This window comes from Carcharodon carcharias, chromosome 10, assembly GCF_017639515.1.
Source record: "Carcharodon carcharias isolate sCarCar2 chromosome 10, sCarCar2.pri, whole genome shotgun sequence".
Classification (NCBI taxonomy): Eukaryota; Metazoa; Chordata; class Chondrichthyes; order Lamniformes; family Lamnidae; genus Carcharodon; species Carcharodon carcharias.
In genome coordinates, this window is record NC_054476.1 from 118,771,126 (window position 1) to 118,796,691 (window position 25,566).

At 42.2% G+C, this 25,566-nt stretch overlaps 1 protein-coding gene across 9 annotated transcripts in view; it reads left to right on the top strand.

The window, feature by feature from the left end:
- LOC121283061 (rab effector Noc2-like) overlaps window positions 1-25,566 on the top strand; it is a 238,999-nt gene that overhangs the window by 130,111 nt on the left and 83,322 nt on the right. For all 9 annotated transcript variants that reach the window (XM_041197079.1, XM_041197082.1, XM_041197078.1 and 6 more), the window contains one exon: window positions 13,066-13,152. In XM_041197079.1, coding sequence (XP_041053013.1) covers window positions 13,066-13,152 — 87 coding nt within the window. The remainder of the gene's footprint in view (window positions 1-13,065; window positions 13,153-25,566) is intronic.

Sequence of the window (25,566 nt, forward strand, 5' to 3'; positions counted from 1 at the left end):
GTCGCTATGTTGGGGCTGGTTTGGCAATTTTCCCAGAGGCAGCCGGCTGATGGCTGCTTCCGAGTCCACCATCAAATTAATGCACTTTTACAGGAGTGGAAGGCGCTTCATTCTCCTTTTTTGTGGCCAAACAGATGGGCCTCAGCTTATGAAGGGGGTACCTCTCTAGAAGCAGCGTAGGGGCCAGTGGGGTTGGCCATTGCCACCAGTGGCCTGTTCCATGAGCCTTGGAGCCTTTGACTCCATGGGCCCCCTCCCTTCCTGTGAGGTCAAAGAGCACATACCTCCATGACAGAGATCCACAGCACTGCCAGCAAAATGCCGCTGGCTCGGGCAGTTGGCCTTCACTTGGGCCTTTAATTGGTTAAATTGGCTGTACCACTGCTGTTCCCACAGCTCCAAAACTACCTTAGCAGTAGGACTGTGTCAGGGGGTGTGCCTTTGTAGTTCCCCAGCATTTTACCAATCCCTGCGCATCACCACCTAGCCTGCTACTTGGTGGCTGGGTATTGTCTCTGTGTGCCTCTCCATAAAATTCTGACCTATTGACATGGTGGGATAAGCGATGGAAGGATATTTGGGATGTAGATGAGGTGGGCAGAAAATCTGGGCTCATAGTTGTGCAGATGAAATTTATTTTCTTCAAATCCTTGATTTTCACAGTTTAACATTGAAGGTTGACATTCTTTGTATTTGCTTCACGTGAAAATAAATTAACGTAAATGTGAAAAAGTTTTGTGAACTGAAGCCAATTGCGTTCAATGCCTGTCTATATCCATTCTCTCAGCTTAATTTATTGTTCCAAGTCAAGTAATGGACAATACATAGAAAAGAATTGAAGTGTTATACAGACTCGAAACGTTAACTCTGTCTTCCTCTCCACAGATGCTGTCAGACCTGCTGAGCTTTTCCAGCACTTTTTGTTTTTGTTTCAGATTTCCAGCAACCACAGTACTTTGCTTTTATCTTATTGAAGAATTGTTGGTGAGTTTCCAATAATGGATAACACTGAAAGATAATGGAAATATGAGAAAGTAAGGAACGGAGTTAAGAGAGGAATAGGAAAATAACAGAAGAGCATAACTAGAGGATTTCTTAAAAATAAATTGCGTTCTACAAATATGAGCAAAACAAGTATTGTCAAATGTGAGTTTGGACCCAGAAAGGAGAGGATGGTGAGTTAGTGGAGGATGAATGGAAAGTGGGATAATGAGTAGTTAACTAATATTTTCCATCAGTATTTACAAAAAAGGTTTTGGGGAGAAGGTAATCCCTGAGTTGATTAAAAGTGAGATGAGAAATCGAATAAAAGAGAAGTATTAGAGAAGTTAGTCAAACAAAAGGAGGACAAATGTTGAGGCTTGATGAGATTCATCCAAAGATCCTGAAGGGCAGCAGGGAAAGAACTAGCAGAGATCCTAGAAATTATAATTTGCAGATTTGTGCTGGAGGATTGGAGAGTGGCCAATGTAATAACCATGTTCAAAAAGGGAAACCAAGCTAACCCAGGAATTGGTAAACCAATTAGTTGAACATCTCTAGCAGGGAAAATTTTGGAATCTGTAAAGTGAAATTTCTTAACATCCAGAGGAAGAGAAGATAACTAGAAGCAGCTGACCTTATTTTCAGAGTTGAATACTGTGCTTGATTCTCATGATTTTGAGGAGATGACTGGTAAGTTGATGTGAGGAATGCAATGGATATGGTGCACGTGGACTTTCAGAAAGACTTTGGCATGTTACTACATAAACTTATTGAAAACATTAAGTGATATGGAATAAAATGGAAGGTAGCAAATTTGATTGAAAAATAGATTGAAGGAAGGAAATGATTGAGGGCAGTTATTTGGTGTATTTTGCAATAGGCAGTGGTGCCCCTCGGTGTTCTGTTCTGGAGCTGTTCACTAAGCACATGAATGATGTGGAAATAGGGCTTGAGCGAGCAGTATCTTCATTTGAAAGCAAAACTAAAACAGAGTGTGGAAGGAACATTTTTACACAGAGGTTTGTGAAGCTGTTGAGTGATTCAAGTAGAACCATTGTCAACATTTAAGAATAGAATTAGCTAGTGCTTGAAGGAGGGGGAGCTAAAAGGATGCTGGCACAAGGTGGGAACATGCAATAGGACTACTACTTGTGAAGATGGACCACAAAACAGGCACATGCCTGTTTCTGGCTTTGTAATGAAATTTCAAATTAATTTCATTGGTATCTGAGAATTTTGAAATGTTTTCAAATTTTGTTCATTTTAAATGATTTTTTAATATAATTGTGCAAGAACATAGAATTTGAAGGTATCAGTGGAACTAACTGAATTTCCATTGAATTAAAAGTAAATTACTTCGAGTGTTTTGTAACTTTAAGCATTGCAGTTGACTAAGCCTTTGTAAGTGGACATGAAATGCTTTTTAACTTCTAGAGAAAAAAAACATGAGATTGAGTTTCCATTTAGTGCAGCAGATGATTTTGGATTTGAAAATTGGTTTTAGAGAATGCCATCAAATTGTGACTGAAAGCAAGAATTGTTACACAATGTGAAGGCATATTCTGTACATTTTTAAAAGAATTGTCTGACTATAGATTATATTCAAGAAATTATCTCAGTTATAAATCTGCCTGTTCTCATATCTTCAATCACAGAGTAGAAGAAGTTATAATTGTACTTTAATAAAAGCAAGAAGCTTCAGCTGAAAGAATAACCTGATAATTCATATCTTTCCAGAACTAATTAAGAGGCCAAGCATGCAACCTACTTTTCAACATCTGCTAAAGCTGCCATGAAGCTGATGTTGACCAGGTTTGCAGGCTGTCACCTGACAACTGCTTAGCTTGCTTTCAGGCAATGAAACATTATCATCACAAGTTCATAACATTTCAGCATATAGTTTGCTGTCAGCTAATGCAGGTTGGTAGTTCATGAGGCCTGCTTCTTCGCCTTGCCCCATGTTTGTGGAGTGGTGTCCTTCAAGCTATAAATAACCAATGCCTTTGTGGACAATGACTAGTTACCTAATGCAGAATGCAAAATGATGAGAAGGAAGAGAAGCAGAAAGTCAATATAACTGCATTTGGCACATGTCCTGCTATGTCCTTGTCAATTGCCTCCCTCCCAAGTAGTTCCAATACATCCTCCTTATATGCGGATGGAGGTTTTGGGGTCAATCACCAGTCATTGATCTATACAGGCCTGTCTCATCCCTAGATAAAGAAAGGTAAAAGAGTCAAATTAGCATAATAATAATGAGTATCAGTTAACCCACATACTTGTATTCCTAACAGGAATACCAGCAGGTAACTGTGGCAAGTATTTACATACCAAGTGAGATTTTTAGTGGAAAATTACGTGCAAGGAGGTAAATGAAAGAATGTTTGCAGGTGAGGACTGTGGGAATAAAGGGCACTGTTACCTAGTGGGCATTAATGGTAAGCTTTCCAGCACATTAGCACAGTAATTGTAAGTGACAGACATGCACTGACCATTCACAGAAGATCCTTCTTGCTTGAATTAAACATTTTGTGAGATCAGTTGGCCATTCTCTGAATAATGTAAATGGCACTGATTTCTTTGCTGCCTGCTTCAATGCCCATGCTACTGCACTCCAGCGCCTTCCACCTGCCAGAACAAAATAGTACCTCCACTCCATCCTTAACTTCCTGTGAGAGCACTTCAGCAGCTGTAGCTATGAAATGCAGACATTCAGTGCCCTGCGCTAGATCTGCTGGGCATTCTCCAACTAACAAACTCTCAGAATTGCAGAACCATATTTCGACAAAGTTTTGACCCTTTAAACAGCTGCAGGCATTTAACATTTACAGTACCACACTGTATTTTCCAAACTGCTTGCCCATGATATTCTAGTTAGGTGATGCCAGAAACTTCCCTGTGATCAGCACAAGTGGGTGAAAGCCACGCCTGCTGGACTTGATCACAGTGGCAAGGAAAATTGCAGGTTCTTCCATTCCACATATAGTTGTGCCCAATGTTTAAGAATGATAAACTGCTGCTATTTGGTTTGGTATGAGAGTTTTTACAAGTTTATCTTCCTTCTCTTTGGAGGCACATATAATATCCACTTGGTGGAGCTAATTTTTTCTGTACTGATGCAAACCACTTCTGAATGGTCAAGGACTGTGCTGATCTCACCAACTTGGTGCCGACCTCACTCAAATTTTGTGGATCATCTATTATATATCAATTTTGGTACCTCAGTCTGTGTTTCACTGAAAGTTTGCTGTGTACCTGGGGAACCTGTTACTTGTAGCAAGTGACACCATGACACACTTGTTCAAAATAGTACGACACAATAGCTGGGGTCTTTATGGTTAGAATATATTGCTCAGAGACTGCGCGATCTGGACACACTTATTCATTAATTGGTGATTTCGAGATTTTCTTAGTATATATTTTGATTTCAGTGACTGAAATCTCCAATATCCAAAATAATTGTTAAAACAAATTTTAAAAATTGTATATTTCACAATAGCATGATTACATTTCATAGATACAGCAAAAAAAGTAATTTGATGCCGCCCAACTCTTTTTTCAAAAAATGATCAAGTTAGTCCTTCTCCCCTCCTCTTCCCAAAGCCCACCTTTAAAATACACAAAGGTCAACTTCATGCCCTGATCAAAAGTTTTTTACTTACAGGCCTCAGCCTTGTCCAAAAGCACTGTTAGGATTTTATGTCTGAATAAATCTTGATTGCTTTTTTAAAAAAATCAAGATGAAGTTTATTTTGGAATATAGCAGAAGTCTTCGCAGTGATGAATTAAAGGGGATACCCACATTAATAGATATCACACCTAGGTTATGTTGTTATTAATTTTGTGAAATTCAGAATTCGTGTTAACTGATAGAAGATTAAAGATGAAATAACCCTCTTTCCATTTTGAACTTCAATATTCTGACCTTGGGACATTGTAGTGCTTTATAACAAAAAAATTAAAAATAACTATGCAGAAGTCTTACAGTAAATCTGCGTGCTTAATTACAATTGTGCTGCGATACAATGAACTTACATTGGTGATTCCTTTGCAACATATAGAGCTGTAACCTCCGACTAGCGTCGGAAAGTGCTGACCAGCAGAAATTAGAAGAAATAAATGCACGCATACCTGGTCTTGAAAATTACGCTGCCACTTCCGTTCGCCGGAGCTGCTTGGGGCCTGCATCGGAAGGCCCCTCGCAGGCCCCAGTAAAGTGTGGCTCCAATGGATTCAAGAGGCCAGGCCCTCTTCTTTTTACAGCACTTGCTGCCATAAAGCAGGTAAATTTAAACGGCCAGGGAAATTGATAGGCCAGGGAAAAGGTAAGTGCATAGGATTTGGGGGTTGGGGGTGACCAGGGGCAGTCTGGGATGGTTTGGTTGGTGGGGGGGAGAGATAATGTTGTAAATGTCAGGGGTTGGGGTTCCGAGGGTGTGGGGGAGGTCATGGGCATCCGAGGTCGGTGGTGGGGGGTGGGGGGGGCAAGATCTGGGGTAGTCATGTGGGGTCCAAGATCGGGGGTGGAGGTCCTTGGGGGGGTTGCAGGCAGTTGGAACTCTGGGGGTGTCGGGTGTCAGAGGTCAGAGGGCAGTTGGGGGGGGTGAGGGGTGTTCCATGCTGGGGGTGTCAAGGGTGTGGGGGAGTCCTGTGGGGTCAGTCTGAGTATTTACAATAGTTACCCAGAAGTTAGAAGAGTTGTTAATTCTAACCTTTTCTGGGTAACAATTGGTGTTACCCTGGTGGAAACATCCAAAGTTTGCGATTTAAACTGTAGTTTTGGATGGTTCCCAGTACAGCGCAATTGACCAGAAGAAGTGATCCACTGTGGGCAATTGCCATGCAAATCCTTACTTGGGAATTTTCCAGAGGAATTCCGCTGCACATTTTTGGGGCACCCCCAAATCCAGCGCTGGGGAGTGCAGTAGTTATGGGCCATAATTTGATCCATTGGTTCAAAGTGCCACTTAACAACTACTGGGAGCTTCTGTTCAGGTATTGCAAAGTTAATTAACCAATGAATAGAGCTACTACTTGTGAAGTAGAGGTCAGAATTTGCACTTGCTAATAATCTTGATGTTGAGTATCTTCAATTTCCTCCTTCACCACCTGCTGCCCACCCCACCGCCACCAACAAGAACATTTAGTGTCTCTCAGTTGGTTCAAGTGAATTACAAATTTTCTGAGGTGATAATTTATATGAACAAGAAATCAGTTCCCTGCCTATAGCCTTTACTGATAGTTTATCTTTTTACATTAGGCATTAGATTATAAAACATTGTTTTGGATTTGAGGATTTGGCATTTATAATACTTAATACTGTTTTCAGTTTTTGTAACTAAGTGATGGCGATCGTAAGAGCAGAGAGACTCAGCACTTCACTCCTGAAGTCAGCTTCAATGCATACCCGAAATGTTTCACTCTGAAGCTGAGAGGTAAAGCTAATGGTCTTAAAAATCCTCTTGCTAATCTTTTTAAAAAAGTATTTGAAATAAAAGTTTAAAAAAAACAAATCTGGTCAGGAGGACTAAATGATGTAGCGGGCCAATACATTGTTCCTTCACTTCTGGCATGTTTGTTTGAAAACAGAGCATAGCGATAAGAAAAAGAAAGTGTGCTGCATCTCGTATCTGTAAGGACTGTAAACATCTGAGCATTTGTACAAGTAAGTCCACAGCACAAAGCAAACCATAATTGGAAATTTTGCTCAATGCAGCTATAGGGATTGCTGATGTGTGAAATGGAAATGTCATGCTGGGGATGACATGGGGTGGGTGTTATGGTGGAAACAGAGCAGCCGCTGCATCTGTCCCATTCCAAAACTGCCCTGGGTGTGCTCAACCGTGCCACAGCTTGTGCAAGGTTTGGAAATATTCCATTCCTTAGCACTGACAACGTATCGTAATGCTATTAAGAAGAATTGACAGATCTACAGTTCTGATGGTGATTGGGGTGGAAAGAGAGACTGAGAAGCCAGACAGAATTTGACTTTAACATTGAACCATGAAGGGGAATGGAAGTGGGACACTGCTGCAAAAACTTGCTAGATTTAGCTTGATTTTTTTTTAGTAATTAAATGCTAGTAATTTGTGGCATCAACCTGCAAACACTCCTCTAAGAATATAATTAAACTTCAGAGCTTAGGCTTTATTGATGATATTAGCAAGCAAACACTCAGTGCATAATAGAATGTCAATGAAAGCATTATTTTAGTGGAGAGATTAATCTATTTTAAATGGGTTGAATAATAGGTCTTGAGCAGGACAGTATGGGAATTAGCAAGGTGAAAAACTGTACAAATGAGTTCCAAGGCTGGGATTTTCCAGCCCCGTTGTGGGCGGGAAGTCCATTGACCAGAAGATCGCAGCAGCGGGTGGTTGTGGAAAATCCCACCGCAAATGTTGGAACACAGTACTGTGAACTCTCATTAGAGATTTGATCGCAGGTTTTCTGGCCGAGTGGAATGGTTCATGCAGCAAACAGGCAGAGAAGGGAAACAGAGGGTGAATAAGATGGGAGTGCAAAAGTGAGGGAGTGGATTTGCAGGGGAGAATTCAGACATGGGGTAAACTTTAATTGTACCAGTAACTAATAATAGCTTACTGAAATTGCACTAATAATAATAGTACTGGTAGCATTCACAAATTCCCCTATAGTACCCCAGTGACACGTTACCCATGAGTTTCATCTAAAGGGAAATAAATTATGTTTTATCATTTTGGACCAAAAATCATGAATCACCTACAACCTCTGTGGGTTTGTAGCTGATTTCTAATTCAATCCATTCTATTTTGAAGTTAAAGTTACATTTAACTTAATTTTTGGTGTACGCTAATATAAACAATGCCCACTATTAGTCAACATTAGCTTTGTAAAGCAATCTCCTGCTCATGAAAGACAATGTACCATCATTAGCACTTTGCTCTGCCATATTTGTTGTACTTGCACTCCCTCTTCCTTGCACTGGACAGATATTTTCTACCCAATTGGGCCAATAATATAGGATGGGAGATTTATATGCATGAGAGGCATGAAATCTAAGCGCATCTGTGTGGACCTTTGAGATTTGGTTAGGTGTTTCAAACCATAGTGCCATGTTTACTGGGTGCTTTTGCACTGGGGTGACTGTTGCAACGTGAAATTGAGGTGGGAGGTGGAATGCCTCCCACCTTGAATGGCCTGCATATATGCAGATATAACCCCACCTCCTCCACCACCCCCATGCTCTCCAATACCAGGGAAAACTTGGAATCTAAGGTAACATTAAGGCAATAAACACCTGGAAAAACCAGTCTCTGGCTCTTTTACAGATTTTGAGTATGGAGAAATGAGAAAATTAGCCCTGTATATACTGTTAGATGATACTCCTATGAATTAAGCTATCTTGCAAAGTCAATGCATATAAAATCACTTGAGTCCATCTTTCTCAATACTGTGTATGTTGGTATATAAGTTGACCTTTGAAGCCTCCAGAAATCATCCAAAAACAGGGGTCAACTTGCACGCTGAATATAAAATGTGAACCGCGGATGTTGATAGTCACCATTTTGAAATGTGGGAAAAAACATAACATCAGTAATTCTTATTAAGTTAAGTGGCATGACTTATTGAATACATGAATTGTACAAAGACACCTTTAACCAGAAAGAAAGCATTTTAAAACCTGTCAAATTCATTGCCTTTGGCTCCCTTTGCATTGGAGTTCATCGAATTCATTCTGCGTTGCCTTGGCTATGGCATTAAAGTAAGGATCCCGCTCTGGATCAGATGTGTGTTTTTGATTTCAGAATCATTCCTTCACAACAAATCATTTTCCTCATCATCCATTGAATTGGATACTTCACATTTTTTTGAAAGATCTGATGACAGCTTGTGCACTAATATCATCCCATGATTTGATGGTGAAACCACACAAAACACCAAGTGGGACAGCAAGCTTATTTTCATTCTTTGTGAAAGTTTCTCCATCAGCCATCCCCCTATTCCATTTGCCGTGAACAAGTTCTTTGAATGGCATGTTGAGGCGCATATCCAAAGGTAGAACTACAGATGTTAGGCCCCCAGTATCACTACAATGTGAGTGTTATTTCTTTGCATGCTCCTCATGATCTCATCGATTACATGGGACCTGAACATGCCCCACGTTAATAAGCTGCATTCTTTACATAAGCCGCTGAGCTACCTAGTCTGCTAGTCCACACATTATCGATTAACTTCACTCCGTCCTCATCCGTCCAACCGTTGTCATGGGCTTGCGCAAAATCTCCTGCAAGGAGCTTGATTTTTGGCATGGTTTTAGGTTTGAAAATTACCATAGGCTTTAATTTCGTTCCATCGGCCATGCAGGCTAATACTAATGTCAATCTTGTCTTCCCATGTCCCCTTCTCATGCCCTGCGGTTTTCACTGGGTAGAATTTTCTGCCTGCTGGGTGGGCAGGCCCAACCCAATCTCCGGTGGGCGGGGAGCTGATCCCCGCCGGAGAAGCAACCCCCGCCGCCATCTTTTGTGGGCGAGCCAATTAAGGCCCGTCTAGCACGAAAGAGCGCACATCTCCCTGAGGCTAAGTGCTGCCTCAGGGAGACCGCTGACCCTTTTAAAAACGTTAAAAATAAAAAAAACCTTAACATGTCCCCCTCATGTGAAAATGTCACAGGAGAAGGGACATGTTCATAAATTACACTAAAACATTATTAAACTTTTTAAATCCCTGCATGAAACCTCATCCCGCCAGTGGATGAGGTTTCATGTCTTTTCTATTTCCTGCCGGGGCTCCTGGCCTGCCCGCCAGTCTTAAGGTTGGATGGGCAGGTGCTTTAATTGTTTCAATGATCCTGTCAATGGCCTCAATTGGCCATTGACAGGCAGGCAGGCGCACAGCTGATTTGGCTGTTCCCCCGCCTTCCTGAAAACTTAAATAGGGCGGGATGACGTCGGGGGTTTCCTCCGATGTCATCCTGCGTCATCTAATGCATCGGTGAGTGGGCCCCACCCCCCCGCTCGCCGATGGCAAAATTCAGCCCACTAGAGCTGTTGAATATTACCACTCCACAGTTCAGTTGCTGTGCATATCGGAATTCATGGGTGTTTCATGCAGATTGCCAATGTGGTGTAATGGTTACTTGTGTTTTTGCCACTGTCTGATGATGAATCTCTGGAATCTGGCATTGAGATCTTTTGGTAGTCTGAGTGATCTTGGTCTTCTGCCACACATGAGATATTTTTGTTCCATAAAGTGCTATGCTTACTAGCTGTTGCTCTGAAATCTTTGCTGGACTCAGAGTTTGATTTCGGAGTGCATATGCGTGTTGCGTTTCTGGCGACGATTAAACCATTCTGACAATTTTTGAGGACCCGTTCTGATACATGCTTCTCAAGATTGGACCAATGGCTGGTCACTGTTCTCATGCGCATTTGGTCATGGGCATCTTCAGGGCAGATACCTCCTTCCATTCTTGCACCAATTTTTCACTAATATTGAATTCCCTTGCTGCAGTGCAGCTATTTGATGAGTGAATAAATGTTACGACTTTTAGCTTGAAATCAGATTCATATTACACTCTTTTTGTTTGAAGACTCATTTCTCTTTGTTGTTCGCCATGTGACATCTGTTCTGTGTGGTTGTGTCTTAAACTCCCGCTCATCTTTGCTACACAGCCTGTGTCGCTTGCTCGATCCCTAGTGCCCAGTTATGAAGTAAGTAAAACATCTATTTGTGTGGCAAAAAATTGAGACTGACAACTAATCCAAGAAAGCATGTCATGGCTAAAAAGAGGTCAAATTATGCGCCGACCAAATGAAAACACGCAATTTTTGAGACTGGATAAATGGGGTTGCCTTAAACGCCAGGCCAACTTATATACCACCTTCTATGGTAAATTATTATATCTACTGTTCAGTCAACATTTATATCCAGCACCAGTGTTGTGAAATTGTTCAATTTTTCTTGAACCAAACCATGACTTCGTGATATGCTAATTTGACAGCATGAATTCTGTCACCTATTGGAATGCTTATTGTGTCATAGCTGCTGTATAACCTTGATACAAGAATCTATCACTGTACAAAAAGAATGAAAGAGCAAGCAGATGGTGGCCTTACTGAACACCAGCATCATTGTAATGATTGATTAATGTTGTTGTTCAAAGAATGAATTTGCAATCTTTAACCTATTGATTTTTTGGACTTGATTGAGAAGTCTCAGCATATAACATGGAAGGAATTGCCTCTGCTTTATTATTCACCATGACACTTTAACAATTTACAATTCGTCTTTCTAATGTAAAGGTAAATCTTCTGGAAAATTAAATGTATGAAACAGTATACAGAACAATAGCAAACAGAAACCTGCATTCATATAGTGCCTTTAACATAGAGAGATGGCGCTTCACAAAAGCGTAATCAGATAAAAATGTGTGTGTTTCAAGGGCACCTGGCTAAAAAGATTCAAGCATGAAGTTGCAGTAAAGATGGACACAGTTTTGGGAGGCAGCACATGTTCAGTGACTTTAGAAAGGAAGGGAAGATGGAAACAGAATAATAATTTGCAAGCATAAAGAGTTCAAGGATGTTTTTTTAAGGAGAGGAGTGACTTTGGTGGTTTTGAAAATGAGTGGGACAGTACTTGAGGTGAGGGAACCAGTTAAAATGTCAGCTAGCATGGAGGCCAGGAGAAAAGTTGGGAGGCCAGCTGTTTAATGGGAATGGGGTCAGTAGCGTATGAAGTGGGTGTTGTGGGAAAGATGAGATCAAATATGACATAAATGGAGATAGGAGGCAAATTAGAGAAAAATGTGAATTCTGGGATTGGGCAGGGATGAGGTGGGGGAAGACTTCGGGGAATTGTTTGACTTGGTGGGGGTGGGATGCAGGAGAGGCAACTGAACAGATCTCTATCTCAATGACAACTCCTCATGCTTGTTGTTTGAAGTGAAGATAAGTGAACAAGGGAGAAGAGGGCTTTAGGGCTACAGTTGGTCATGGAGAGAGGAAGCCAGGTATTATCTTTGCTTTCCAGCATGATCTGGAGTAATGAATGATTTTGGCAAAAGAGATGAAGACACAATCATACTTGATCTGGCAATGGATGGCAGATTCAGGTATGGGCCCAGGCACATTCAAGCCTATACCCTAGGACTTGCAGGAGTCAAACTGGGGACCATACCAAGGAAAATGACCAGAGTGGGAGTGAGGAACGGCGTTACTGGGGACAAGAGCAGTACGTTGAAGGAGAATGAGTAGTTCAACAGTTCAGTTGCATACAGAAATATCATGGCAATTGGAGAGTTAACCGCTAGACAGTTAGGAGTTTGAAAGTTTGGTTGTAAAGGCTAAGGGGATTGTTTATTTCAGGAGTGGACATAAAGAGAAGTATGATTCAAAGGGGCAGTAGGATGTGGCTCATGAGGAATACAAGGTGGTGTTTGGAACTGGCCTTTTCCATAGTTGAGGCACTGCAAGTAGAGGCCACATCAGAAGGCAAGGTCATGGGTGTGGTGCCATGTGTCCTTGGGAAAGTGAATAGAACCTCTAATAGAAGAGGTTTAGGGAGCAGAGGAGGGAAGTGAACCCAGAGAGAGAGTTCATGGTGAATTAAGATGGAGCTTGAAGTCACCAAGGGTAAGTGGTTTCAGTGCAGAAGCTGAGAAAGCAAAGTAGAGAGGATATTTTTAGGAGGAAATCATAGCAAAACTTTTGGACAGTAGAGACATCAGAATATGTCAGGTGGGTTGGTACAATATGAGGAGAAGAAAGACCAGAAGAGTTGAAGGAGAGACAAAAATGTTGTTTTGGTAGTGAGGATAACATCACTACAGTGGTTTGGGCAGAGCAGATGGTGGAATGTACAGCCAAGGGAGAGGGCTTCAGTAACGGCCAATTTGTTGCCAGCATGAACCAAGTTTCTGTCAAAGCCTGAACTCAATACAAGCATCCACAATATAGTCAAACAATCAACTTTCATATAACTAGTTAAGACTGTGGTATGTTAGTCAATGAAGTAATTGTCAATAGCTAGCTAAAATAGAGGATGGGTGTTTGAAAACTGAGGTACTCACTGTGTCTGAATTTTCTTCCTTTACAGAAAGTCTGTGTAAAGTGTGGAATTGAAACAGTTGGGAGCCAGCGGAGACCAGTGTGGCTTTGCAAAATATGCAGTGAGGGGCGAGAGGTAGGTAAAATAAATTATGAAATGTTGCAGAGTTGGAGTATTTTTTTTAAACTGAATTCAAGTTAATGGGCAGAATATTGAACTCGGCGGGCGGGTGCACTCCCGACCCGGTTGGGCGTAAAATGACGTGCGATGACATCGGGCAAGTGTCTTGACATCATCGAGTAGTCCCACGATCGGTCAGCGGGTGCACGCCGGAGTCAGAAGCGCGACCGCTGACGATTGGAAGGCTTTTTAAGGCCTTTAAGTCACAATTGTCCTGAATTTTTCATTGCCTGTTCACCCTAATGGTTGACGGGTAGGCGAAAAGGCCAAGCGGCCTTTGCGTTTTTTAGGGAGCCTCATCCACAGATGGGATGAAGTTGCCTGAAGCAAATAAAAATAAAATAAAAATTTTGGATTTGAATTAAAAACATGTCCCTGCTCATGTGACAGGGTCACATGAGGGGACATGTTTTATAACATTTTTATTTTGTTCATTAAGTTTTTTCAAAGCGCGATTCATCTCTCTGAGGTAGCTCCGTACCTCAGGGAGATTGAAGCGCTCTTTCATGTGCATGCATGAAGTTTGCGCTCGGCCCTTGCCCCCCCCTCCCTTTGCCCGTACAGGCAGCACCGTGTACTGCCGCTCACATTCCACCTTGGGCGGGCCTTAATTGACCCGCCAGCATGAAATCGCGGTGTGGAGCCGATTATGGGTGACGGTTGACTTCCCATCCGCCCCTGCCGAACACCACCCGTCACCGCCCCACACACACACCCCCGCCCCGGGCAAAATCCTGCTCAATGTTTTTGTAATTGCGTTCATTTTAAAGCTAGCCACGAAAAACATATAAATGAATTGGAGAGAGTGACGGACAGAGCAAGAGGATTGCTCCTGGGTGCAAAGGAATATGAGCTAAAAAAAATTAAAGAAATTGAAGTTCTACAGTCTAGAAACATAGATGATTGGGGCAGGAGGAGTAACCAAGAAATATATAATAATGATATGGAAAAGATAAATAGATATAGTAAGAATATCACTTCAAAGTAAGCCAGAAAATTAAGACTAGAGGATCTGGATTTAAATTGGTAAAATTGTAAACTGAGAAAATGTTACAAAGAATGTTTAGTAAGAGTAATAAATGTTTGGACCAATCTGATGTGTAGGGTAATAGAGATTAAAAACCAATAGAAATGTTTGAAATACAGCTCCATACTATCATGTGAAAGTTGACATATAAGTAAGATAGGTTCAATCAATGGAAAACCTTTTTCTCATTCTTGGAATTTCTTACCAAACATAATCACAGAGAGGAAAACTGAAAATACAGTGCAATTATAGAACGCTTACTAAATTAAAATCTATTTTAATTGCCTACTTAGATAAGAGATTGGGCATTTGGGGTAAAATGATAGAGAACATGTCTTGAATGATCTCAAGCAGCAAGTTTTTAATAATGAATAATAAGAATTTGTCAGCTTGGGTGCAAATAAGTTCACTTTAGTGAGAATAATTGTAAAGGTATCTCTTAAATATTGAATTTAGTCCATAGGACATGCATTTCATATGAAACTGATATAAGTACGTATTACTTCTATATTCCATACTGTGATAGGCATGTTCAATGCTAAGATGTTGCTATTTTATATTCAGAACATATTCCCTTTTGTTTGTGAAATCTGGCCACCCAACTCTCATAATTAACTCAAAATGCTTGCTGAAAAGATTTTCAGGCTGCGTACATTTTTCTCCTGTAACTAAAATGACTAATGTCCAAAATAAGGATTTAAATTACTTTTTAATTGAAACTTATTTATTTCACAATAAATGATTTACAGTTGTCAACTGAATTGCCTTTTATACCACTTAGTGCCTCCATTCACGTTTTTACTTAAAGCCACTTCCTCTCCCAAAAGCTGGTGTGCCTTTTTAATCACGAGGTAGCTGTGTGTGTGTGAGAGAAAAAAATGTGTTCTGATTAAATGCCTACTGTGCCTTTTATGATTTATAACCTTTAGAAAGTGAAGGGGGAGAAAGACTGGGAGTTAGAGAGCAAGTGGTGAGTGTATATCAAGGGCTGGAATGTTACGCTTCCATCGGGTGCGTTTGCAGGCAATGGGGTGGGGGGGGAGCTGTAAAATTGGATGTCATGATCACTGCCTACCTGCCTGACCCCACCTCTATGGGCATTTTATCTGCAACAGGAGAAATGTTGGATGGCCCAGCTGCCTTTGGGTCACGAGGCTTTTAAGAGCCTCCTGCTGCCGCCGCTGGGATATTATCTCTGGCAGGGGAGGCTGAAGTCAAATGTCCAGACCACCTAGTAAAATCTGATGAGTTTTCTGGCCAGGCTGATGGGGGATGGGTTAACCTTCTGGCCGGGCACCCTGTGTTCGCTCATTGAAGGCGCACCCCCCCCACCCCCCTCCTGGAAGTATTTCACCTTCCCTCCCTGCATTTTCCCCTCTCCTTGCCCTGATGACCCTGGCCCCCTATCCGCTTTGTCAGGACCTGCCAATCTGCACCGAGTGAGACCCCAGATCCCAAACTTAACCTGCTGGTGTCTACGGGGACTGCTGCAGTCTGAGCAGTGGCTACAGCTCCTGTGGTGGTGTGGTGATACGAGATGGGGGCAGAAGACCCACCTCAAACCAATTAAAGGTTCAGTGATCGTTAAATGGCTACAGGGCAAGCTGGCCAAGCATAGGTGGGCTTGTCACCAACTTTGATGCTGAGGTTGTGGGATCCTCACCCCAGCCTAACATTTAACTTCTTTAATTCCTTATCCGTAATTGCATGTACTGTGCAGCAATGAATCCAGATTTATAAAACTTTTCAGGTGTAGGATGTATTAACATCGTTTTTTAAGAACTAGATAGGAGTCTCTTTTATCGTACAGCAGAAACTACCAAATAAATACAGTTGTGCCACACAAACTCTTAGGTTGGAATTTTCCCAGATTTGCACTAAGTGTGGTACCGGGTGGGTTAAACAATGTCCTGTGCTGACAACAAGGTTGCTCTACCAAGTGAGGATCCAGCAGTGCAACATCCATCAGACAACCATGTCGTGAGTGATGTGTCCTGTTTCACAAACCACTGCCAGGCACTTTTGCAGGCACATCTGCCAAACAGCTGACAGAGTCCATGACACAGAGCCTCCAGTTAAGCCCGGAAGAAACCTCTGGAGAGGAATTTGGAGGCACCCTCCCTGAAATCCTGTCATAGCGCACACCCATATCCTCCAACCACTGCAAAGACACATACCTCGGTGGGACCTAGCTTTAGGGTGGCTCCGGGATCACAATCTGATGGGGACTTCCCTGGTGTCCGCACTCTGAGGACTGCTGAAGGCCAGAAAGTTGCTGAGTCTGAGTCAGGTAATGAGCCTCTGGACTCAGTCATGTCACAATTGCTGGGGCTGCAAAGGCAAGCTCGGGAACATCAGGAAGGGGTGTCCACTGCGCTCCTCAGATTGCAGGGCACAATGGAGGCATCCGTCCGCCTTCAGGCTGAGATGATAACCCCAGCATGCCAATGCATGGAGGTTAGCACTGGTAGGATAGTGGCCACCATGCAGTGCCTGCACTGCTGCACGGGCTCAACTCCATCGCTGATGCCATAGTTGGCCTCCAACAATGTGTATGCGAGAGGGGAGCCAGGCAGCTTGATCTCAATCCAGATACCCCTGCTCGTCAAGGAGTCACTCTGGGGCCCATCCATCCAGGTGTCTCTGAGTGTGTCCGGCCCATCTGATTCCCCTCTTCCTGCAACCTCAGCAGCTCTAGGGGTCGAGGAAGATGCCACTGCTACATAGCATGACTCTGAAAGAGACCCCAAGTCTCGGCCCTCCAGAGGACGCCCATCAAAGTCATCACAGACAGGACGTAGCAGTCAGCAGGCTGCTTCCACCTCTGCTGTGGATGTCTGGGGAGCAACAAGACATAGCGGCAGGGTTAGGAAAGTTAAGGAGAATTAGTTGCACAGCCTGGACACTGGTGTTAATCTCTTATACATACAGTTTACTATTTTCAATAAACTACCTAGAATGTCTCCCTGCCTATGGCTCCTTGTTCTGATGAGCAGTGTTTGTGTCACTCAGATGTGAAACCTTTCTGCACAAGATAAAGGCAGATGTCTCATTCCAGAGCCTCTTCTCTGTGTTCTGTGCAGCCTTCAGACCACAGTGATGGTCCAGCCTCACACTCTCTGGAAATATTACTGATGCCTGCACCTTGGCAGTGCTCATCATTGCTGCCAGAATGTAGTGGGCAGGTGCCACAGAGTTGTCTCATTTTCTCAGCACCTTTAAGGAGGGGATGTCCCCCATTTCTTCAGCATCTGTGACCACTGATGCTGTGCTCCTGAAGGACTCAGGTGCTGAAGGCGGACAAAGCATCAAACTTTTAAAGCTTCATGGCTGAGTCTCTATGACTCTGATCACAGATCGCAAACGAGCTGCCCTCAGCCAGACAGGAGTCAGACCTTCTCGGAGGCTATGTGAAGATTTATGGAGTGTCCACACTGCATGTCATTGTCATCCTCCTGCAATCAAGTGACTATTAGGGCCTCCACTGCAGCTCCATGACAAGAGCATTTTCATAGAGAGCATTCACGCTACCATAAGCCAGACTGGAGTCAAACATTAACAGATGCAATGTGAGGATCTATGGGGTCACCTCACTGCATGTCGTCATCATCCTCCACAAACCTAGCAGCTATGAGGGCCTCCCAAGCGTGCCTGCCTCATCTAGCAAGTGTGAAGGCCTCATCGTCGCCTCTGAGGACCACCTCATCCTCAAGGTCTGGAGCACTTAGTGGAACTTTGGTGCCTCACTTTGCTTGTAAGGGCGGGCGGGCAGGCTAGGAGCCCAATCTCAATCATATCACTATGGCTGCGCCTGAACTGTCTCAGTTACAGAGCAATGGTCAGTTTATACAGGTGTCCTGACAGCGTTGCCACTTCCCTCGCTTACCCTGCCCCCCCACCCCCCCCCACCTCAATTTATTATGTGTGGGATTCAACGGCCAGGGCAGCAGTTACGCCCCCGACAACAGTCACCTCCGCGGTTGGGCAACAGTTGCTCCCGGACACCGCCAGCACCCCCCCTTGAAAATAATCACATCCAAGGCTGGGCAGCAGTTGCCCCTGGACGCCACTTCTGACCACAGTTGCCTCCATGACATGGCGGGACTTCACCCCAGCCCCTTGGCGCCTCTGAAGCTTGCAAAGCAACAGGCGACCCTGGTGATTGCTCTGCAGAACGATGCTGTTCACTCACCTCCAGTTCCCCTAAAGTGAAGGCCGCCAAGTGCACGTCGCCTGTGTGCTGTTGTGAAACACATCAACATGCTTTCCTGCCGACGTAGACGGACGATCCAGTGGGGGCCAAGAGCCTGGTGGGATGGCCTTTTACTGATATGCTGATGCATGACAATGAGCTCCCTGACGACCGTTGGCGGTAAATGCGGGCCGCTGTTGGCAGGCTGAATGGATAATAGTGACCTGCCTCCCCGTCGTCGTGAAACCGATCCTGCCATATTGCCTGCGTATGCCACCTATCACGCCAGCTACCAGCAGGCACGGAAAATTCCAACCTTAGTCTCAATATTGTGGTTTCTGTTCTAAGACTAAGTAAGCAATGTAATTGAATGCTATAAACTGTTTGATTCTCTTGCCTCAATGACAAAGATTGAGTTGCAAGACAGAATTATATTGGTAACCAGTGACATGTTTGACGTTTCCTGTTTGCACTTGGAACTTATGTAAACATCCTTCAGTCAGTTCTGTGATAAATGTGAATTTCAGTGCTTTTTCTTTTTATTACTACAAAGTATGCCATTATAAATATATTGTTTGTTGAAGCCTTCACAAAAGAACCTGCCCTGTTGCTATGTTACAATAAGGAAATTATGAAGGTCTGAAATTTAACTACAGTGGTTGAAGCATCTTTGATTTAATTTTGCAGGGAATGTAACTTAGGATTTAATCTTAAAATATGCGAAAGTATTTTAATGTAATTCTCGTCAAATAAAAATCAAAGTCCATAAAAACACTAACCTCTATTTTAATAGAATGAGCCAACCCAGTTGATGTAGCTGTCAAGCAATGGTAAATCTGAATTCATTTGAGAAAATACAGTGCTTTATGTCCCAAAGCATTGTTTATGTGTTAGGAAGTATTCTGTTTCCAGTGTTGGATCTGATCGTAACTACGCTATAACTGCAGCGCCTATATGCAGTGTAACCTATCAGTTGTAGTATAAATGTTGCCTGAATGCTTTGTCTTTCTTTAAATTGTTGCACTGACTGCATCTTCTGTAAACTCTTTTGAGATCCTGAGACTGTTTCCATGTGTTGAACTGGAATAACGATGCCAAAAATAACACTTCAGAGAATGGGATCACACATAAGCAGAGATTATACACATTTTGTGACTGGTGGGACCAGTGTCTATTGATCTAAAATTATGCTTTATTGCATAATGAAGTATATTCCTCGAAAGAAAAACAAATTGCAGTTCCTACTGCGCTGGCTATTGTATCCTGCATAAATTCAAACTGGTGCTCTCCCCAGGTTCAGGGTTTAATTTAGCTAGAGCAATTGCATTCAATGATCAGCTTTTTGCCACTTTCAAAGAACAGCCTCATTCACTGTTTTCTAAAAATTAATTCTTGGGATGTTGCCCATCCCTAATTGGCTCTAATGAGCCACTGCCTTGAACAACTGCAGTTAGTTTGGTGAAGAAGCTCCCAAGGTGCTGTTAGGTAGGAGGTCCCGGATTTTGGCCCAGTGATGATGAAGGAATAGCGATGTATGTTCAGATTAGGATGGTGTCTGACCAGGAGGGAGACTTGGAGGTGTTGGTGTTCCCATGCGATGATGAATAGTTATTTTTTTCTGATATATTTGACAGGTATAGCTGCATGCTGCCTCAAGTCAGGGTTTCCCAAAGGATGTAGGCAAGCCACCTGATCTCAGATCAAAGAATATGGTCAGCTCTGGATAGTGACTTTGACAGCTATTTGAGTTTTCTTGTGAATGGGACAGGGCTGTTGATTGGCTTGAACACTCTGTGGTGTAGCGCTTGTTGGCAGAATCTTGTTCTTAATGAATTATATCAGCTCATTAAAACCAACTGTTTGTCCAAGCTTTTTGATTGTCTGCCCTGATGTCATCTTTTTTGGTTCTATGTAATTTATTTTCCTGATTCCGCCCTTTGGCTTAAGGACAGAAAACAGCGAGTCCTGATGAGCGGTTATTTTTCAGACTGAAGGATGTTAGACAGTAGTTGTTCCTCAAGGTTCAGTGCCAAGACCATTGCTTTTTTTTTGAGTTAACGGCTGGCATTTTACCAGCCCTTGGAGACAGTCTAGGAGGAGGGACAGGTGGTAAAATGGCGGCAGAAGGCATCCGGAAGGAAGTCCAAACTTTTTCTGGCTCCTAGGGATAATCCCAGAAATGGGAAGGCAGTCTCACAGCCAATTAATTGGCTTATTAATAGGCATTTTACAAACTTGCTGGCATTTTGCTGCTTTTGGAATGACCCCCTCCATTGCTTGAGGAGCTTGCCAGCTTTATTGAGGGGGCATCTGATGTGGCATTCTGGGCGTGGGTCTTCTGACCCTGGTACATTAATATCTTTTATGCTGGCTCTTTGAGGGTGTCTCAGCATGAAGACACTCTCTCTTTCCTCTTCCAGTTTCAGCAGTGACAAATTCTGCTGGTGGTGCTGCTGAGGCTGCAGAGCTGCGGCTGTCTGATTGGGTTGGCAGCTCGGTGAGGCAGGCTGCCAACCTTAATTGGGTGACAGTCCTGACAGCTGCCTTTTAATTGACTACTGCAGATACGGTAGCATCTGTGGCTCTGCTGCCCTCCGGCGCAAGCTCAGGGCACACATTTCATTTTGACTTTGGGTCTTCATTGTTGCTGATAAAATTCTGGCCAATGTTTAAGTTCCATGACCAGTGCCCTGTTGACAATAATGGACAAATATGATTGTTTAGATTTTCAAAGCCCATATTCTAACTTTGCAAAACTAGTTCAACAGATGATATTCAAGTCTAGCTGTCAACTTGGTGATATTTCAGAGCACACAGCACCAAAGCTGCACCTTATTAAACAAAAACAAAAAATGCTGGAAAAACTCAGCAGGTCTGACAGCATCTGTGGAGAGAAAGACAGAGTTAACGTTTCGGGTCTGTGTGGCAACTCTTCAGAGCTCTGTGAAGAAGAGTCATATGGACTCGAAATGTTAACTCTGTCTTTCTCTCCACAGATGCTGTCACACATGCTGAGTTTTTCCAGCGTATTTTGTTTTTGTTTCAGATTTCCAGCATTTGCAGTATTTTGCCTTTATGCACCATATTAAATCTGTGCTCATAATGTACCTTTTAGAATTTTGTGCTGGTTGTTACTTCAAATTCTAGTAAAAAGAAACTATTTTATAATTAACACATTTTGGTACACCACAGGAGTTCATTAATACCAAAGGAGTTGAGAAACAAATTTTGTGAATTGCTGTACTTTACATATAATTAGTGATGCTATCACTATAATTAAAAAAATCTCTTTCAGCTGCTCAGCAAATTTGCATTTGAATCAATATACCCAAATTTGTCACTAACTGAAACGATCATGAAGCTGCAGTGTCGAGCAAAATTAATGCATCTGAAAATCTAACAGAGCTGCACTGTACCTCATCAGCTTTCCTTATTAAATAGAATTCTTATCCTTGGCTGCATTTCAAAGTTTATTATAATAAAGCATTTGGAAAGGAAATTATGGAGGTGTAGAAAAATTCTACTGGATGATAATTGAAAATATAGCAAATACCACCACTGAGTCTTCTGGGCATCATTTATCTAAATCGGATCCAGGTACCAAGTGGTGATATGTATTTTACACCAGAAAGATGAGCGGGATAAAAAATAAACCATAGAGCTAACAGGCCTGCTTCTCATGTGTTGCACCCTTGCTATTCATGAAAGCCAAAATCAGGGTCAGCCCATAAATTGACCCAACTTTCAATCTCTATTCAAAATTACAGGACAGTGGTCCTGTGTTTATTGTTACTCTAAAACAACAACTACCCTTCGTGGTAGAGATTTCTTTTCCTGAGGTAAAACTGGATCTAGGTTAGCATCCATAGCTCAAATCATAGGTGAGGTTTTATCAGAGCCATGGCATCTCCAGTTCCTATCTTGATGGCGTCAGAAATATTGATTGGAGCAAGACCATGCGAAATGTACATTCCTTCTCTTTGTATGCTGAATGTCAGTGGATCATTGCAGGCAACGTTTGAACACCTTAACCAGGCTATCCTTTGACATTTCCTCTGATTATTAGTGGTGACTAAACCTTTTCTGATTGCAGAAAATTTCTTCATCTAAGATCTTGCTAGCCACATGCAGTTCATTTATATCTGCTTGGTCCCCCAGCTTCATGGTAGTCCTACTTTTCCAAAGACCTGCAAATAAAATGAACTTTGAATAATTGGGGGAACATTTAGTTTTCAATTGTAAAATTCCGAGCCTGAGCAGAGTATTGAATACGGCATCAAACATGTCTGAGATTTCCATTTAATATAAATATATGATGTCACATTTGTCAAAGAATTATTTTTGACTTAACTATAGAACCATAGACCTTTATAAGCAGAAGCAAGTCACTTAGTTAGTCATGTTGGCTGTTTGCTAGAACATTCAAAAACGGATGCCACTACCCTGCTATCTTCACATAGCCAAGTATCTTCCTCTACTCCAAATATTATCTGATTTTTCGTTAAAGGATGCAAGAGCCTCAATCTCCAACACATCCTGTGGTGAAGCATTCTATGCTCCAACAACGCTCTGTAGAAAGAACCTTAACTTTATGATTCCTCATGACTGAGCCCCCGACTGGAGAAAATAGTTTTTCGTATTCATCCAAAATTCCGTTTCCAATCAAAACCTTTCATTATTTTAGGTACTTCTATTGTATCTTCTCTTCGCCTGCTCTGCTGCAAGTGTAATGAGCTTCAATATTTCAAGTTGATTTCTACAGTTATCTCTAACAATCATTTCATACCCTGCTACAGTATACCAACATTCCCACTTTCACCATCAGTTGTAAAAACCCCTGCCAAATATTTCATTAATACCACCAACCTTCACATTAGATTCCCTCATTCATCCCTGAGTGGTCCAAACCTTTCTCTAACTGATGTTTAACTTTTTGTATGCTTGCAAAAGATGATATGATTTCCTTTTATCTGACCTGCTTGTCTTTTTTCATGTTACATTTTAGCCCCTCTCAGTTCCTTTTTCAGTTCAATACCACAGCCTCTTTAAAAGAAAAGAGAAATGTAATGTTAGATCTAATCTTTATCAATTGCCTTCATTTTCAGATTCAGTTTTAATTTAATATCCTTTCCCCCTTTTTTTTGCCTTATTTTGCACTCTACATCTCATATTTGGAAATTTCTGACTAGTTTACTTTTCTGCTCAGTTAATTTGGGCCAGATTCCTTTTAAGGTTTATGAATTTTGCTCTTTTTCTAGTATAATGCCCTCTTCTGTTTTTACATTGAACACATCTAAGTTGTGGTACTATTTTATTTTTGTTCTCCAACTATTCCTCATTTATTTGCCATTATTTTCTAGAACTAAAGCAAGCTACATCTTCTTCCCCTTTTGGTCCTAAGTAGCTACTAAAAGGTATTCTGTACTTTGACCATATGAATGATCTTTATTCCAATCTGTCTTGGGATGGTTAAGTATAATTATTATAATTTCCCTGTTAGTCTTTCATATGTCTTTGAACTGTGTGGACACCTTCACGCCTACCTCATCTCCACTTTTTAGTGTACTGTATTTCACATTAGGAATTGTAGCATTCCCCTTGCTATTTTTTAAAAGCTTTTTTTTTGTATATGATGTGTTTTTCTTGGAGTGTATTCGAGTTGCCTTTTCATCTTGTATAAGAACTTGAAATCCCTGCAATAAGCAAACAGTTCAGATACATTAAGATAAAAGCAAAATATTGTGGATGCTGGAAATCTGAAACAAAAAGTGCTGGAAAAACTCAGCAGGTCTAACAGCATCTGTGGAGAGAAAGACAGAGTTAACATTTTGAGTCTGTATGCCTCTTCAGAGCTAAAGAGAAGTAAAAATGTGATGAAATTTATACTGTTTAAGTGGGGTGGAGCAGGTGAAGCTGGATAGAAAGCCAGCAATAGGAGGGGGCAAAGGAGAGATTGACAAAGATATCATGAATAAAAGGACAAAGTGGGTGTTAATGGTAGTGGTAAGGGCTAAAGGAGGTGCTGATAGTGGCATTAAGTTAAGGAAGCAGAATGTGATAAAAGCAGGACACTTCCCTTCCTTGACCCCTCTCTCAATTTCTGGTGATAGACTGTCCACCAATATTCATTACTCCCACAGCTACCATGACTACAGCTCCTCACACCCTGCTTCCTGGAAGGACTCCATCCCATTCTCTCAGTTCCTTCGCCTCCGTTGCATCTGTTCCGATGATGCCACTTTCCAAAACGGCGCTTCTCACATGTCTTCCTTCTTCATTAACCGAGGTTTCCCAGCCACTTTAGTTGACAGGGCCCTCAACCGTATTCGACCTATTTCCTGCACCTCTGCCCTCACACCTTCCTCTGCCTCCCAGAACCATGATAGGGTCCCCCTTGTCCTCACTTTTCATCTCACCAGCCTCCGCATTCAAAGGATCATCCTCCGTCATTTCAGCCAACTCCATGATGCCACTATCAAATATATCTCCCTGTTACCGTCAGCATTCCATAGGGATTGTTCTCTCTTGGATACCCTGGTCCACTCCTCCATTACCCCCAACATCTCACCCCCCTCCCATGGCACCTTCCCATGCAATTGCAGAAGGTGCAATACCTGCCCCTTTACCTCCTCCCTCCTCACCATCCAAGGGCCCAAACACTCACTTCAGGTGAAGCAGCGCTTCACTTGCACCTCCTTCAGTTTTGGTCTACTGCATTCGCTGCTCCCAATGCAGTCTCCTCTATGTTGGAGACACCAAACACAGACTGGGGGAACACCTTCGGTCTGTCCGCAAGCATGACTCAGACCTTCCTGTTGTATGCCATTTCAACATACCATCCTGCTCTCATGCCCATATGTCCATCCTTGGCCTGCTGCAATGTTCTAATGAAGCCCAAGGTAAACTGGAGGAACAGCACCTCATCTTCCAGTTAGACACTTTACAGCCTTCTGAACTTAACATTGAGTTCAACAGCTTCAGACCATGAACTCACTCCTCTATCCTCACCCCTTCTTTACCCCCTTTTTCTCAATTTTCATTTTAATTTTTCAATTTTAATTTTTAATTTATTTATCCACTTTTATTTTTATTTATTTTCATTTTTATTCATTTATGCATTGTTTTATCCCCACCTTTTATCCTATTTTCG